The following is a 17828-nucleotide window of genomic DNA, read 5'->3' on the forward strand; positions in this document are numbered from 1 at the left end:
ACTATTGTTTGGTAGCAGCAGATATGTAAAACTACTGCAAACTCGTGATGAATCTGAAAGGTTTTAGAGATGAAGGTTAAACTAGTTCAAACTTATCTGCCAATTTCAAATTCATTGAAAAAAAACTGGCAGGCTTTTAGTCGAAGACCTTTTGTCAGAGTGTTTTGTTTTACAGGTAACAAAACCTTTTACCCGCGTAGAAGTGCTCTTCTATTTTGGCACAAATGTTTTTATTAAAATCAAACATCCAAATTCACATTCTGAGTAGAATTCATGTAGACCTCACTGTTGGCCCTAGTGCCAAGGACGATCTAGTTTCATGAAATAAATGAAACCACGTCACACTTTCAGTTTGCTTATTTTTATTCAGCAGATTTTTAATAGAATGCAAAGGTCCATTATGTGGAAACAAATTCAAACACTGTTTCTGCTATGGCATACAGAGACAGAAAGAGAGGAGACTGCCTAAGATTACCATTATTAGAATGTAAACTTTACAGAAGGAGATAGAGAGACGATAAAATGCCACGTGATGGCATCCGTTTTTACTGGTCATAAAAGTGTGACATAGTGAATAAACGACAAAACACTCCCCACAAAAACATCTGCAAATGTCATCATCACACAGATATACACTGAAGACAAAAATAAATCATCCTTTTCTTTTTTTTTTTTTTTGTCTGTGTGGCTCCACCTACAGCATTTCTCGAAAATAAATCCATTTACACTTTTCAACATATCCTCACATTTACATGAAATTTATTAGGGAAGCATTTGTTTGCAAAAAAATCAAGCGTCTCCCCCAAAAACACCCAGTCCCTTCCTGTACAGGGGAAAGCAGGGATTGGGCTAGAGTGTCAGAGAGCAAAGAGCATGAAACACATACGCAAGCATTATAATTATTATCATTCACACAGGAGGTCTGCTGAAAAGGTAACATGGCAAATAACACAGATTGGCAATAGTGCAGGCTGCTTGAGCTGGCAGTATCAAGCCATTAAGAAAATTAAGGATGAATGGAAAGTGATTCTTACATGATTATTTTTTTCTTTTAGCATTGCTAGCATGCTCTATTTGGAGCTACAGGGCGCTAGCTGGAGAGAAAAAAGGTATAAGCATAAGAGAAGTCAGGATTGCAGGGATGAAATGTCAAATAAAAAGAGTGAGTCAATGCTTGTCGTTTAGTTCTTCGTCATTTATTTACTTTGTCTTCTGTCCAATGCATCACTCGCCGTCCACCTTGGTCTTTGGAATGGTGTTGATTGGATGGTCGGTTTTGTGTTTTTCCTTTAACGTCTGTAACCAAACTCATCGGCGTCGTCCGCACGGAAGTCTCCGTAGCGCCAAATGTTGAGCTGATGGGAAGACGGAAACAGATTTTACAGACCATAATGAAACAAATAACCATAAAATGCGGTTATGTTCCCAATTGCTTTGAATGGGACTTCAATAACCTCTCTAGCACATTACACGTTAAATGGTCAAGAGGAAAAGAGAGTGGGAGGGAGTGAGAAAGCCAGCATGCAACGTAGAGAGAGAGAGAGATCACTGCTTTTACAGCAGGCGCCTGCATCATCATCATCACCACCACCATTTAATCCAACTCTTTGTGCTTGCCCATTCAAGCTGGAGGCCCACAGTGCCTCAAATACCACCCAGTCTATTACTTCTCCTATTCCATTACATTCACATTCCTGCCTCATAAACCATCACATGCGTTTTCCAGCTGAATCTCGCCTTTATTACAATGCGATTGGCAGAGAGTGTGTGTAGTTTGGAGCAGCTTCCAGTGTGGTGTTGGTTATTTAAATGTGATAGAAATTGTGCAGTCTCAGGGGTGTTTGTGTGTGTATGTGCGAGGGTATCTGTCTGTGTGGGATGTTTCTTTTTTGGCTCTCAGAAGCATGCACGCTCAGCTGTTAATGCTGTGATTCATAGCTAATTAGCGACTGTGCTAATTAACACTAGTTATTAGGATGAATGAATGAATTAAGCCATTTGTACGTATTGCCGTTTCCCGTCTCTCACTCTGCTGCCTTTTTTTCTCCTCCTCCTCCACCCTGAAAACATGGTAGTAACTCCAATTGTGATTATAGTCAATTCCACCTCTGACTGACTCATTCTCTGAGCATGCAGTATAACTACAGGGTAACAAAAAGAGCACAAGAGGGACCGCTTCCTCTAGGATTTTGAGCCATCATGCTTGACATTTACATGAGTAAAAACAAAATCCAAGTGTCTGTGCAGGCTTGACAGGGTTCTTTTGAAAGGCACGTCGGATATGTACAAACACTTTCCTGTCAAAGTCTAAAGATAAAAACCAGAGCCAACAGGGCTCTGACACTGTGGATTTGCAGTACGTGAGGAACTCAGGCTATTAGACATCAATTATTATTTCCGCTGCTGATATTCTATATTTTTGTTATTGTCAAAATATCCCAGGAAATGACCAAAAACATCAATATGTTAGTGCGAGTCTCACAAGTTTCTGACTTCCCCAGCCTATCTGTGGCACTGAGCCCCAAGCCCATTGGTGCCACTGACGATTTACATCTTTAAAAACAGGCCACAAACACACCGACAATTCAACGTAATGAAGGAACATTGGTGCCTCATTGACGTGTTTGTAATAGTTTTAGCAATAACAATGGAGCTTTGACTACACAGTCAATACGTCAATTCAAGATCAATTCATTATTGGTTTTGTTTGTTTTCATGGGATTTGTTGACAATAAGAAAAACAAAGACTAAACAAAGACTTGTTTTTGCATAATGAAAATTAATAAATCCTTTATGAACCTAGATCCGTTCATGTACTTGGATTTAAATTCCTGATGCTCCTTTCCATTATGTTGCTGCCAGTTTCACTCAAAGGCTCAAATAAAGTCTCTTCCACTGGAGAGGGTTGTGTCAAAGCTCTGACTTGATTCATCTTAACACAGGAGGAGCCCTGTGTGTTATGTGCTGCCTTCTATTCATTCTCCATTTTTCTCCCTTCTCTCTTTCTGTCCCCTCTGTACACTTTTGCACACATCCCCACCCCCATTTTAACAGTATGGACCTGCACAGACTGTGGGCAGCAATCCATATGGGACAATGGTGACTGCCAATGTAATGTGTTGCATCTTAAGAGAGAGAGAAAAGCAGCAAAGAGAAGAGACACTTTCTCCCTGGTAGTCGGTGTAGAGAAGTAATTAGTGTTGTAATGTATTCTTGTTTTGGCAACATTAGATTTCTCACAGAGAGGCAGACAAACCACAATTATTAGGAGGAGGAGACAGAGGGAAAGACAATGAGATGAAGCTGCTGGGTTTGGATGAAGTGACTTACCCTGGCACTCTTGGCAGATTCTTGACTGTTCAGGTACTCTGTCACCTAGGGCAGAAAGAGAAGAGTCATTAGCATATCACATCACTGCGTCACACGTAGGATTTTAAAGGATTAAGGTGAATCAATGCATCCTTTCAACCTGCTCTGCCCCTGGCGACATTTCTTTCACCTGCTTACATGAAAATTCACAAGTTTTTTTGCACAAAGTTCACATTTTGTCAGAAGGGCACTTGCTCGCCCTCCCAGCAACTCTGGATGTAAAGGACACAGTGTTCTCTGAAGATCAACAGGATCAAGATGACACACATAGACACGGAGTGGTTATGTCACTGCAGGGGATGCCGGAACGCACAAACATGTGAAGGAAGCATACGGAGCGCCGAGCGCCGCCTTACGGCTCACCGTTTGGGGTCATTGCTTTATCCGCCGGGTGCGGGGCATCACTTCGCGCTTCATGCTACAACTCACACTAGCAAAGCCACTCGAGATGAGAGGCTCTCATACCCCCATGTGCCTGCTAGCCTCAGGCCAACACTCCGCTGGTTTGTAACAGCAATTTATAATCAAGTGCATTCACAGGACGCCTTAAGGGAGCTGCTAGCAAAAAGGGGGTGAGCCCCAAGTTCTACCTGTGTTTCACGCAGAAAAATCAGAGCTCTATTGTACAGTAGCAAACAGACATGTCAAAGAATTCTCCATAGAAAAGTTATTCATAGTGTTTCTGATGTTTGCCTATACTATCCTTTATTTAAGCCAGACTATGTGAGTTTTGAAAGAACAAATAATACACTCTTCCTCTCCTCTTTCATAAGCAATAAAACACACCTCAGCCTTACATGTTTATATGATACAGGGCTGCAACTAAAGATCATTTTCATCATCGATTAATCTACAGGTTGCTTTCTCGATTAATCAACTGATTGTTTGGCCTTTAAAATGGCAGAAATTAACGCCCCTCACAATTTCCCACAGCCAAAGTCGACACCTTCAATAGGTTTTTTGTTTTTTTTCAACAGTGCAAAACCCAACTGTGATCAATTCAGTTATATAAAAACAAAGAAAAAAAACAAAGCCCCACATTTGGGTGTTTGCTGTTTTTGCTTGAAAAATGACTTAATCAATTAGCAAAATAATTGCCAATTCTTTTTTCTGTCAATTCACTGATTAATATTTTCTGCTAATTTAGCCTTCTCCCGTAATTGTCACATTAACAAAGGTTACAAAGGCTTTCTTTGTACAGACAAATGCATTAGAATGTTCAGTATGAATGATCGGAGATTAGTATTGTGTGACAGGTTTGTTTTTTACTCATTATGTCTCTTTTTATCAAGTATCTATAAATAGGATATCTCAAAAGAAATGAGTGTAGGGGTTTTATTCTTATTTAAGCTATGCTACCTCCAGAAATAATCATCAGCGTGTAGGAGCATTAAATTCTCTAATTATTTGTTCGATATTAATGCAGTTTCAAATCCATGCAGTTTAGAATCCTGGACATACTGAGAGTATAGAGAGGATATAAAGGAGTTGGAGGAAGAGAGAGGAGGAAGCCAATGTGCAGTGTCGAGCATATTGACTGTTTCTGCTAGAACAGCCATTTAGCCTCATTGAATGAACAGTGATGAGTCACAGGGCGAGAGGTGGGGGTAGGGGGGGCAGAGAGCGAGTGAGAGAGGCAGTGTTTGGGTAGATGGGTACAGTATAAGTGGATGTATGGACCTTGAAAAGCGGCAGACCCTCTGTGTGGAGCTGTCCTCCACCATTATAATGTCAGAGTGGATACCGAATGATCCAGCACCACACAAGGCCTTCAAAGACACACATACGCACACAGTTCACCTCACCTCCACCATGTTTAACCCTGGCCACCCACACCACTCACATGCTGTCTGTGAATGGTGGAAGTATAGCTTTGTAAGTAAGAGATGTGCAAATACTTGAGTATAGTTTGCTGGATTCCGATCAGCTGGACAAACGTAAAGGGAAATATCAGCACGACGGTGAAAAGAAAACAATTTAAAGAAAGCAAAAGTCACTTGAAAGAAGGAAACAGTAAAGAAGAGCCATTGTGCTCTTGTAATGGATTCAATTGTGCACCATGTTTTGTAGCTTATTATAGTAGCAGATGAGCTGGCTTTCACACTTCGACGCACACACACACCCGAACAAGGATGCCAGATGTTAAAACTGTCGAGTGTGGATTGGGCTCTGGAGTTTAATTGCTTAGCTAGCTCGTGCACATAGGTTGATTTGATAGCTACGCTGCACATGGCACCGCCAAGATAACAGACCTGCAAGCTGGATGGCACAGCCCCTCTGTCTGAGGCAGTGCACGTGTGAGTGTGTGGCTGGGGAAAGTGCAGTGGCTGCACAAGTCATCCATCAAAGCCAACTAAAGGAGAGATTTTTTGGAAGGCGTTGGGATATGGCATCTTTGTCCCATCAGGCAGATGTCACCATATGGAAGACCCAGCCGACGATATTTCACGGACACAAAAGGCCTGTGATGCCATTTGGGCTTTGGAGGGGAGCTATCAGTGCCCGTAGCTGTCCCGTTTCAGCTGTCTTTCCTAGTGCTGCACTTGAAAAGCTAGCGGGAGACTAAAATGATGTCGATAAGGGTTTCATATCTGCCAAAGTGGATCTAGCAATATTTGAACAGAAAAGAGAAAAATTACATTTGTGAGAAAAATGGGAAACTAGGAATCTAAACCCCAGCTCAACTTTAAAATAAATATATTCAGTCTACACTTTTGTCAAACTCTACACAGCTGAGTCTATTCTGTGAAAGATGCTAAGTCAAGAGCACTAAAGCACAATATGCACAGATGATACGCTGCCATATTGGAACTATCACGGTGAGCCTCTTTGTGCTCTGGTCGGGAGGGTGCCTTTCCTGGCCCATCCTCATCTTTCACTGTTCTGCTCACTTCAGCTCAGTGTAACACAACAGCCAATCAGTGTGCAGCTGAACACTGATGATGACTGCCTTCGGATTGTGAACAGCTCCATGTATCCTGTCCCGGATCCTTCTTTCACAGCTCTTTCTATTGGCTCCAGTAGGGAGGCATAATGGCTCATTTACGACACAAACAGAAGTAAAACTCATCTGGAGGAAAGGAATTTTTCTCGTCATGGGAAACAAGGGCGACGTTAAATACACGTGGGGGGTGCAGGATTGTCAGAAAACAGAAAGTGTGTTCCAGCAAGGCAAAGGAAAGAGGCCAACAAGGAAGAGGCTTAAAGCTGATTATGTGGAGGAGGAGAATATGCAACACAACAAAAAGAGGATAATGAATGAGGGGACAAGGAAAAGAAAATAACATGTTTGAAGGGGCTTTGGGTGGCAGAAGGCAGTGGGTGACAGCGTGCTTGTCTGGATGACCCTACAGAGCTCCCATATGCCAGACAGATGCCATGTTTGGTGAGCAGTGGCCATGGACCCTGGCAGTGGCAGAGAATATGCTGTTCGGCTAAGGAGGATGCTGTGTGTGGGAGTGTCCCTGAATGTGTGATTAATTCTTAACATCCATTTAACTCTGCTCAGAGTCTGCAGCGTGCAACAAAACAACTATCAGAAACTGATTACAGAAGTCAATTTATTACAATTTAACGCCAACAGTTCACGTTTGAGTGAATTCATCACAGCATTCTGAGACTAGAAAACAACTATCTGATACTCCATGTACAATAAGGACTACTGTCTGAGTCAGTTTTAATACATGCAGGTAACTTTCTAGTTGCAGACTTGGTGGGAGACTTTGTATAAGTGTGATGCTTTTCGTAAGATGAACGACAGGTGGTGTAGGTCTGGTGTTTTGGCACTAGTCAGTGTGTCTGCCTGGCTGTGAATCTGTCTGCCGGAGAGCGAGAGAGAGACCGTGCATTTCCCCGCGCTGGCCGGCATGCCATGCCCAGGTGGCGTTCTGGTAAGCATGGTGTGAAAGTGATGGATCTGAGTGAAAGCTAACATGGCAGCTTTCTGACAGGTTGTGCGCGTCTGGTGCGTAGGTGAGCTGCCTCCTTTTTTTTTGCAGGATTTCACAGCACGTGAAAAAATGCTAATTGAAACCAGATTTTGGATGGAGTGCATATGAAAAGCAAGTGACTAATCAAAGTTTCAGCGCTGGGTGTGCTCTCTTGGTCCTCGTTGCCGAGATGGGATTTCAGGCGACGTAAAAACCACTCAAGTGGAAAGGGAACAATGAGGCTTGTCCTCCATGCATGTTGAGCTTTTCTCATTAACAGCAATGACGATCAGACACACAGCCTCCCAGACATGAGCAGTCAAACTCCAACCCAAAAAAAACTGCCACTAACTCCCTTTTGTCATTGTTTCTTTGTTTCTGCATTGTTCTGGTTTTTTGTACTGCTCTCTGAATCCTCATTACATCTCGTTTCATTCTCCCTCCGCCTGCCATCGCAGTCTCCTTTTGACTCCACTGAAAGCAGAAAGACAGGTCGTCGTCGGAGCGTTTGCCGGAACATAACAGCTTTTATGTCTGTAACTCACACTGTTTCAAGTTGAGTGTACTTGGCTGAGCTGTGGTTTGTAGTCCTAAGAGATGTCTCTCATTCAACATGCCAGTACATGAATACTGCATGGCGAGCAGAGAGGAGGCCAGGGTTTTGGGAAAGTCTCTTCAGACTTTTCATTGTACAAGTGGTTTGATGGGGAAAGGCTTGTCACATGAGCACCATAGCTAACCAGGCTTCTTGTGTGTGAGAGAGACGAGGGAATGTACTCATTTTTACGGATTTATAACTTCACGTGTACATTTTTCTTTGGTCATGCAGCAGTCATGCTCTTCTTTTTGCAGAAACTGACTTTTGCATGCACGTGGACATCAATCCGAGTTAAAATCAAATTCAAATCTGCTGCTTCATACAAAATCTTGGTATTTTTTGTACAAATCTGTAAAAAAAAATATGAAAAAGATGAGCCATCATGTGTATGAGTGTCATTGTCCCTATCTGAGGTAAACTGGGATTATGCCATCTTGCATGCTGGTCCCCCCAGCATAGCTGTCGTAGGAGATCAGGCAGTTTGGCAGGAACTTGGCATGACAAGCCCACCAGCTTGGGTTCATAGAGTTAAGGAGGACACACACATGTAAAAACATGCGCGCGCACGCACGCACGCACGCACACAACAAAAGGACCAACAACAGATATCACCGAGAACATTCTCCAGTGCTCTCCCAGAGGCACTGGAAAGAAAACAAGTCTTACGTAAACACTAATGTATCATAGAAATACGTCACACACACACACACACACACACACACACACACACACACACACACACACACACTTACTTTTCTAAAGGCTGCATAAAGAGTTTGTACTTCTTTTTCTCCAATATCTCGTTTCTCCCTTCCGCGAGGCCAGACAGACAACAAATAATTTAAGTTGGAACAACGTGGTGCCTCCACTACCTTCCTGTCTGTCCTCTACTCATCCCCAGGGTGTGTGGGAGAGAGGATATAGTGTGCAACTGTTTGACTGTGTGTGTGTGTGTATATACATCTGCAGAAGGTGGAATGGCATTTGGGAAGTGGCGCGTGTCAGCTAGGACATGTCAAAATGGCCTTCAGAGCAGCAGCAGCAGCAGCAGGGGAGGCAACTGCCTGTGCAAGTGAGTGTGTGTGCAGTCAATAACAGAGGAGCAGAAAATGTCCATTAAAAGGCCCCATCTCTAACTCTACTTGTAAATTAGGTATTGAGCCATTGGTGGGGAGCGGCCATGCTGTCACACACCCATGAAGCTCACCGAGTGTGTGTGTGTGTTTATATGTGCCCTGTGGTGTTGTTTTGTGATGAGGTGGGGGGTTCTTGATGGGCTGTGACAGGCGTTGGGGTTGAACAGGGAGGGCAGCGACCTGAAAGTCAGTCAATTGGTGGTCCGGATACGGCTAAAAGCCATTTATAGATGACCTGGTGGAGAAGTTTTTGGTTGGGGTGGGGACCTAATCCACCGTGGCAGGATCCATGGGGTGCTTACTGGCTGTGCTTGGATACATAAACACCAACCCCCCATCGTCTTTTTCAATATCTCATTGTCGTTGTTGTAACTGTTCTGTCACTATTGTTTTTCTTGGGTGTGTTCTCTCAGGTATTGTATTTGTGCATTGTTCTGGTTTTCCCCTTCTCTACATTTCAAATAAATAGTTCAAAGTGTGTGCGTGTGCTGGAGCTCATGAGGGACACCCGCACATGTGCTATGTACGTCCTTCTCTGCTTGGGGACAGCTCATAAGCAACACAGCGGTGTTACTACATGAAGCGTTGTTTGCCCACGAGGCCTCATTTTGTTACAGTGAACCTTCAGTAGAGAAACACCAGCATTCCCACGAGACCCATCATCAGTGTCCAAACCAGTGCCTTAACAGTATGTCAGCAGCAGACTACATCGCATGAGCCACCTTACTGTAGAGTATGTGTACCAAACAACACAACTGCACTTTGATAAATGGAACAACCCATCCCTGGAGGCATCCTGTGTATGTGTGAGCCTCCTTCCTGATTTCCTGTATGGATTCCCCACATGCAGCTGTAGGTGTGACTACACTTCTAAGCACGCCATTTCATCTTCATCTACAGTTTCATCCCCCATTAACACAATCACAGCGCAATGCAACCGCTGCGCTATCAACTACACTGGGGACTCTAACTGCATGCTGGAGGAAAACTACGCTACCCATGAGGCAGTTTATGTGAAAAGACACAGATAAATAAAAAGTACCTGCATCTCATGCGAGCCACCACTTAAAGGCTGCCCCTTCTGGCCCCTCAAAGCTACTTAAAAGTCCTCTGCTCAACATTCATACATGAAAAGCCTCAGTGTGAATACAATACAACAATACAGGGAGAGAAGATAAAAGGAAAAAAAATCAAACTACATTTCCCAGGGGGCTGCTGGGTAATTAAAGATTCCAGGACTCTCATCTGAAGCTTTTACTCATAGGGAGCCACCTCACATCTGTTTTCCCCATAGTCTGCCTTCTGCTAACACACACACAACACTATAACATTTTAATAAAGATCTTAGGCATGTTTGTCTGAGGTGTGTGAATGCTACTTCTATATCTTCATCTCGTCAGTGAATAATGGAAACCAGGCCTCGGTCGATATAGCAGGCTTCCTCGCAGTTGGTGATTGATAATAATTGCACTGGCGAGGGACTGACAGACACTTCCGTGTTTGTAATTGACTTGTAATTAGCAAACAGGAGATTATTAGCTTGTAACTCTAATGCATTTTGGGGGGCTAGCACAGGCGTCAGTTAGCTGAGGTGACTGGGCGAGACGCTGTGCACCCGGTGGCCTGCCAGAGTTTGAATCAGTCATGTTGTTGGCGGCTGCTGACAGAGAACACTGGTGAAAAGCAGCAGAGCACAAAAGATAGTGCTTCTAACCGCATAGCCATCTTCCAATTGAGCTGTCATGACAGACTAATTTCAGCTACATCTGCGACAAAGAAATATCACGTCTGGGTGTGAGTGTCTGTGTGTTGGGCAGAGATAGCTGCTGCAGGCACTTATTACTTGTGCCCCCAATCAGGTAGAAAGAACATTTTCTAGTGTATCTAGTTATCTGTTGAGCCCACTATTTTTTCACTTTCTCTGTTAAATATTAGCCTACAGAAACACACACAGTTTGTGTCTCTCTACTGTATGCCTTCACTTAAAATTATAAAAGACAGGCCTTACTATCAACCCAGTGTGGGTTCACAGGGCAGAATCAGCTGATGCAAGTTGCAAATAATTGCACATAACAGCGTTTTAAATCACAGCTCATTATGAGGCCGACACCAAGTATGATCTGAGTGCCTCTCCACTTTAATTCCTGGGGATTATTGTTCATCATGACGTGGCACTGAAAGACAAAATGTAAATTAGCACATGCAGAAGCCAAGCGAGCCGCCTCCCCATCGCAGTCTAAATTAAGTACTCAAGCTCAGTTTGGATAGCATGAATAGCAAAAGGTTAAAAAAAAGAAGACAGGGAGGAGAGGAAGGGTGTGTGAGAGGGTGAATCTCTGAGTGGAGAAAAAAGTAATAATGACAAGTACGGCGAAGTGAGGGTGTGATGTGCAGGAGGCAGACAAATGGAGGAGTAAGAGGAATGGAGAGTACTGGGGTGAGTAAACAAGAAAGGAGTGATGAAGAGGAGTGCACTGGAAAGATAAGAGGCGATAGGAAGGAGAGGATGAAAAAATGAGTGATGTTGTAGAACTGAGAAAGCCTGAACAATGAGTGGAGAGAGACATTCAGAGGGATGAAGGAGGAGAGAGAAGTGTTTTAGTGAGTGAGTGTGTGCCAGTGTGGCAACTTGCCATTCTAGCAGTGGATAGTTGATGGTGCCAGGACAATTTAATGATGGCTTAGTATATCTACTGTGCCTGAGGTGAAGAAGGTATGAAGTCAGTGTGTGAGTCTCAAGTCAGAGCAAGACAGAAGAACTCTAAACGTGGTGTAAAAGAAGACAGCTTGTTTGCACACAAGAACCCAACGGGAAGTTTTACATTCCAGGTTTGGCAAACATCCATCACTTTTCGGTTGCCAAACACTGTTTATAGCTGGAGTGGTAATACCTCGATGTAACTATCCGTAAATTATGAGTTATACCTCAAGTTTTGATGAAGTTTCTGCTTCTCCTCCGTTTGGGTTCTTCTGAGTTGATATCAGTACTTTCCTGTGCTTGGCATCAGGCCTTATTGATTAAACTCTAAACTTCCTTCCATTCTCGCCATTTCTGACAGAGAAAATCAATACCCTCTTATTCACGCATTTATTAGATTTTATACTGAAGGGAAGAAATACAGATTTTCTTTCCCAACTCAAAAACAGCGGTTACCAACAGAGGCAATCAGACCAAATGACATGGTTGACACGGCTCTAAATCTGGCTGCCTAGGGCAACTATTACTGTTGAGCTTTGCTAACAGCTCATTTATGATACCAACATGATGATAACATGTACCTGACACACTACTACTACTACTGAGTACAGTAGTACTGTGCCTTAGGGAACAATAGAATAAAACGCATCCCTACATGCTCGTACACTCTTCTTTCTTACCACAGAAATCTCAAGCTTCTTGTCAAGCTCTATATCTGAATTTAAAATGCCAGAGTGGTGACAAATAAAGATGAAGAGCAGACGAGAAACGAAGAGATGGGCAGAGATGTATTCTGGCCCATGATGCCTGAAATCCTGTAACTCCTGTATATAATGTCCCTCTGTTTCAAATACTGTGCCAGTGATAAAGTAATGATAATCTAAATATCAAAGCCCCATAAACAACCCATGTGCGCATGATATGCCAGATGTGTGACAGATTAAACTTTATAGTGTGACATTAAATCTGCCTGAATGTGAGTGTAGATATAGTGTGTGCGCGCAATGGATATATAACAGTATGATCTTTACGTTAGTCTGTATATTTGTAGGACGAAGGGTCAGTTGTACTTTAAACCCAAGCTTTATCATCAATCCACACATCTGGGTCACTCTGTAAGTTTCCCCTCACTAAATACACTATATCAATCATAATTTGGCTTACTGTGTTTCCACCCACCTCCTACTTCCTCTGTTCCTGCCTTCCGTTTAATATCCCACTTCCCTTCCAATCAGGTAGCAGCAGCTGGCCCGCATATGATCATCTTTTCGCCTACACTTTCACAATGACTGTTTATCCTTTGCTACGATACTGCAACAATATCCATCCATATGGTGTGCATAGTGGGCATCAGTGAATGTAGGTCTTAAGGCAGAAATGCACTTGAAAAAAAGAAATAAAACCCCAAATGGATGAATATCCCTCTCTGCTCTCCCTCTCTTGGGTCAATGCCATCCTCAAAGACTGGTGTTAACCTTCAGTGCACTTATGACTGACTATTGATAGCCACTGAAGTGCCAGTGAACATTACAGCCCATCTGTTATGCAATGCTTAGCACTTGAGTACAGATTACAATGACCATGTTCCAATCCCCTGGAATGGATAATGAATAAAGAATAGAGCTAAAATGGAGCAGATAGGAAGGACAAAAGTCACTTTTACAAGGAGGCTGATAGTGTGTCTGAGTGAGAAGAGAGAAAGAGCTCAGCTTGGATACTACACTATCAAAAGCTTGAGGGGAACTTTCTATAAAAGAGGGGAAGAATAGGGGCACAGATCCAGAGGTCAACAAAAGGTTGCATCTTAGAACATTTTTTGGCTCTGCTGCCCCTGCAAGATAACGCTTTCTGTTGTCGCACCAGCAGCAGCTGCAGTGCTGCTCATGAATCTTTGAGCCAGAAATGTGCCTTGCAATCAAATGACTTTAAGTCAACTCTGGTAGATTAGAAAAAAGCCTGTATACAGCAAATTAACAGATTAAATTGTAAATGCCTGCATCCAAAGCAGCATACAAATCCAAAAGCGCACATCAAACAGGGACGGGTAAAACTGAAAGAATCAAACAATCACAATGGTTTGATTTGTAAGGAAAATAATTTCAATGTCAGAATAGTTGAAAATGCCCACTGTAATTTCCCAGAGTCCAAGGTGACGTCTTTAAATGTCTTGTTCTGTCTGACCAACAGTCCAAAACCCAAAGACATTAAATGTAATAGACAAAAAACAGCAGCAAATCCTCAAATTTGAAAATTATTTTAGCTTAAAAATGACAATTGGAGAGACAATCGATTTTCAACATAGTGGTAGATTCATTTTCTGTCGATCAACGAATCAATATCGAGTCCATTATCTAACTGTTTCAGCTCTAGTACATTAAGTTCAAAAAGTGCTATCATCTCTAATAAAGCCTTTAAAATCCGAAAATGAACCATTGAGCAACATCACTATTACAATTCACAAAGTCACATTAGATATTGAGTGATATAATAGATATATAGCACACTGTTAACATCCCTCAGCCCTAATAATGAACTTATATCTGGGCTATACAGCAGAACAGCAGTCTTTAGAATCACCACACGTTCTATGAATCAGAAACAAATTTGCTCCATTTATAGGTTTGAAAAGTGGCCTAATCGCACTTCAGCTTGTTCGGCTTCGAGCTTGGAAGCAGACTTGATGGTGGTGGAATTATCAACAAGAAGTGCTGTAGAGCTTACTTTAACACTCACTTGTAAGCACATTGGCAACACTGCTGCTTGTAAAGCTTTCTCCAGATCAAAATATTCGTCTGTAGCCGGCAAGGAATAGGCAGATGCTGGAGACACAGCTGTTGAGTACTAAAGAGAAACCATTTGATCCAACAAAACCTAAATTTGTGCAGTCTATAAGCCTATTAGTCGTATGGCTGGAAGGTTTTAATCACTGTCCTTTGTCTATAGGGTCCATTACCCAGACACTGCATTATGGTCCCCGGCTACTCTTTGGAGGTTAGAGGTCAAAACACTCTTACAATGATGCACAGTGCTTTATTGACTGACTGTGAGGCTGGAAGTGCTTTTATCGGTGCTGTTTAGTGTGCACAAAAATGAGTCTCCGTGTGAGCGAATACATTGCGTGAAAGAATGTCTTTACAAATGTGTTCTTCGCACCAGCCTCTAATTTCTATGAATATACATTCTGATTATGCTTATGAACAATGACACTCCAGTGGACATATTTCTCCATTCCTTTGTGCACTTCAATTTTTAAATAAATAGCAGAGTGACTAATATTGGGGTTGTGTGGAAGCAGTAATTGCAGCAGGAATAAATATCCTCTATTTTTCTCTTTATCTCTAATGGACAGAGTGGCTTTGAGTCTGCTGGGCAAATTAGCTTAATGAGAGTAAAGTAAATGAGCGACGCTTCATTCACAAAATGGCTGCCATATGAGGAAAATTGTAGAGGTGTGTAAGTGTATGTTGTGTGGCTTTGGATTGACAAGTGCGGAGAGGTATTATGTCTCTTGTGCCACAGCGTTCACTTTACAAAACCTTTAGGCATTTAGTGTAATGCCACCTTTCATTTATCAAAAAGAAATCTATACGTGACAAACTGAGATGGAAGCAAGTGGGTAGATGCACACAAGCATGGAAACGTGGTGATTATTGGACTGTCAGAAAGCCATAGGCAGCATATGGACCATTTACCATTAAATAATACACAAGGGGCCCATTTGCCAAAGAGAATGCCAAACATTTATTGTGTGCTTTAAGTTAAGTAGCACCTGCAACCATATGATCAACTGACGCCATTGTCTATTTAAAACAGTGGCGGCACAAATATTGATCCATGCTCTGCTTTTTCGACAGCACCGTGAACCACTGAATAACAAGAAGAAGGGAGAGAAAAATAAGTCATATTTTGAAAGACGTTTGGCATAGGCCCACACAACATTCAGAGTAGGGCCGGGTAATTAATTTAAATTTCCCTAAACTGACATTATGACTCTCTAACCTGTTCAATAAATCCCTACCTTTGATGCACCTGGAAGTGCAACAACAATTAAAATCTCAACAACAACCGCCAAACAGAATGTCTGCATTTGGTGATATAATTGACAACAACGGCCCAGTCTGCAGCCCCGGTGACACCAGACAGTGTCATTACCCTGGACAGAGAAAGGGACTGCTTGCCTAAATATAACAACCACCAATCCAGTCAGGGAGAGTAACATCAGATTTAGTTTTAGGCCTTCCATAGCTGAATAGAAGACTGGAAACCGCTTTACCTAACACTGCCCTCCCATCACCAACTGTATATCCCATCTCTTCACTTACCATCTTCTGCAGGTGCTTCTCCTTGCGGACGTCCACCATGACCAAGCCCTCCTTGACCAGGCCGAGGCCTACATCGTCCTTGGTGTCCCCGAACTGTATTGTGACATGTGGGCAGGTGGTACCCGAGTACTCCACATTCAACAGGCACTGGGTGTTCTGGATGTCCCGCACAATGCAGTCCACCACGTCCGCACGAGCATCCTCCTGGAGAAGTGGGGTTTGATAAGGGATGGGATTAAGAAGAAAGAGGAGGTGAGGGAAGGAAGGAAATGGGGGAGTAATGGATGGCGGGGTCGAAGCAGGAAAAAAAGAAGATTGAGGAGATAAAAAGAAGGGGGAAAAAAAGGTGAAAGGGCTAATTAGTATGTTATCACTGATGGCTCCTAAACAGATATGCACACACACATACACACAAATACATGCTATGCAGAGGCTGCTAAAAAAAAAAAACCCTACATATGCATAAACCTAACTGATCTGGTATCTGTTGTGGAAAAAAACAGTTAAGAAAGTAGAAAAAAACCTGTCCACATACACCTGGTAATGTGGTCAGTAAGAACACATTCATACACATCACACATCATTCACCAAATTGATTACAGTAACATGATCACTCACACAGCAATCTGACAGTCGTGTAGGCACAACAATAATCTTCTTAACCAGTTCAAGAGATTTTAGTTTGGCTGAACTATCTGATGGTCTGACTCTCTCTCACCCACCCTCCTCCTCCTCCTCCTCCTCCTCCTTCATCATGTCCCTTTCTTCTCCTTTCTTCTCATTCTTCAGTTAGTTACCTCACTCTTATTCGTAACCTTCACAAATGTGAAAGGCCAGCATTTGATTGAACACAGGGTGGAGAAGGAGATGGAACAGCTGCAATGCAACCCTGACCTCACATCCTCCAGAAGTCAGGGTGAAAACGAGAAAAACAGGGGTGCTGCGTCTTCATAGGCAGGAAGACACTTAAAAACAAAAATCAGTCCCTGGCCATCATCCATCCCTACCCTACACCATCCATCTCTTTGCTTCCCTTCTTTTTCGCCCTGGTCTTGTCTCCATGGCAACCCCCTTCGAGCTAGCCGCCCTTGGGTATGTGCGTGTCTGGTGTATGTGTGTGCGAGCGTGTGTGGGCAGGGAAGCTTGTTCAAGGCACAAAACTAAGGGCCTTTTTTGTCCCCGCTCTCCCCCTGGTCAACTTGTCACAGGCGCTGCAGGGGAGCTCAGGGCGAGAGAGAGAGAGAGAGTGAGGCAGAGGGAGAGTTTGTGTTTGAGAGGGAGAGGGGGAGGGGGGAAAGAGAGGGAGAGACAGCCGACACAAGAGGAGAGATGGGAAACGCAGGGAGAGAGTGTTACAGAACAAGAATACGTCGACACTCGTGAGGAGGCAATAAAAAATGAATGAGAGCCTTCTAGTGACCCTCTCATGACTACCGTATGTGCAGAACAGACCTGGTTCAATATGTTAACAACAGGCTAAAATATCTGCATTTTACTTATCGTTAATTAATATAATTGGATGTGCAGCTGGGTATATAAAAGCTCAGTTTCAGTGCTGATACAAAACAATACTTTTTCGATACAATATGAGCCGGACTCTCAAATGCATCTGTGTAAATTTTGTCTCGACACAAAGCAACCGTACAGAAACGTTGCCTTCATAAAATACTCTCCAGTATTAGAAAGAAATGTGATTTATATCGAGAAATATGTGATCAAATAATAAGAACACATTTCATTAATCTGACTCAACCCCGACTTTTTTTGGGTGGCATT

General features: G+C 42.9%; 1 protein-coding gene across 2 annotated transcripts in view; it reads right to left on the reverse strand.

The window, feature by feature from the left end:
• Positions 1 to 345: 345 nt before the first annotated feature.
• Positions 346 to 17828, reverse strand: part of snd1 (staphylococcal nuclease and tudor domain containing 1) — a 162498-nt gene continuing 145015 nt past the window's right edge. For both annotated transcript variants that reach the window (XM_070928689.1, XM_070928688.1), the window contains exons 22-24: positions 16053 to 16256; positions 3331 to 3375; positions 346 to 1355 (exon numbers count right to left, since the gene is read on the reverse strand). In XM_070928689.1, coding sequence (XP_070784790.1) covers positions 1290 to 1355; positions 3331 to 3375; positions 16053 to 16256 — 315 coding nt within the window. In that variant the 3' untranslated portion in view covers positions 346 to 1289. The remainder of the gene's footprint in view (positions 1356 to 3330; positions 3376 to 16052; positions 16257 to 17828) is intronic.

This window comes from Enoplosus armatus, chromosome 22, assembly GCF_043641665.1.
Source record: "Enoplosus armatus isolate fEnoArm2 chromosome 22, fEnoArm2.hap1, whole genome shotgun sequence".
Taxonomy (NCBI): Eukaryota; Metazoa; Chordata; class Actinopteri; order Centrarchiformes; family Enoplosidae; genus Enoplosus; species Enoplosus armatus.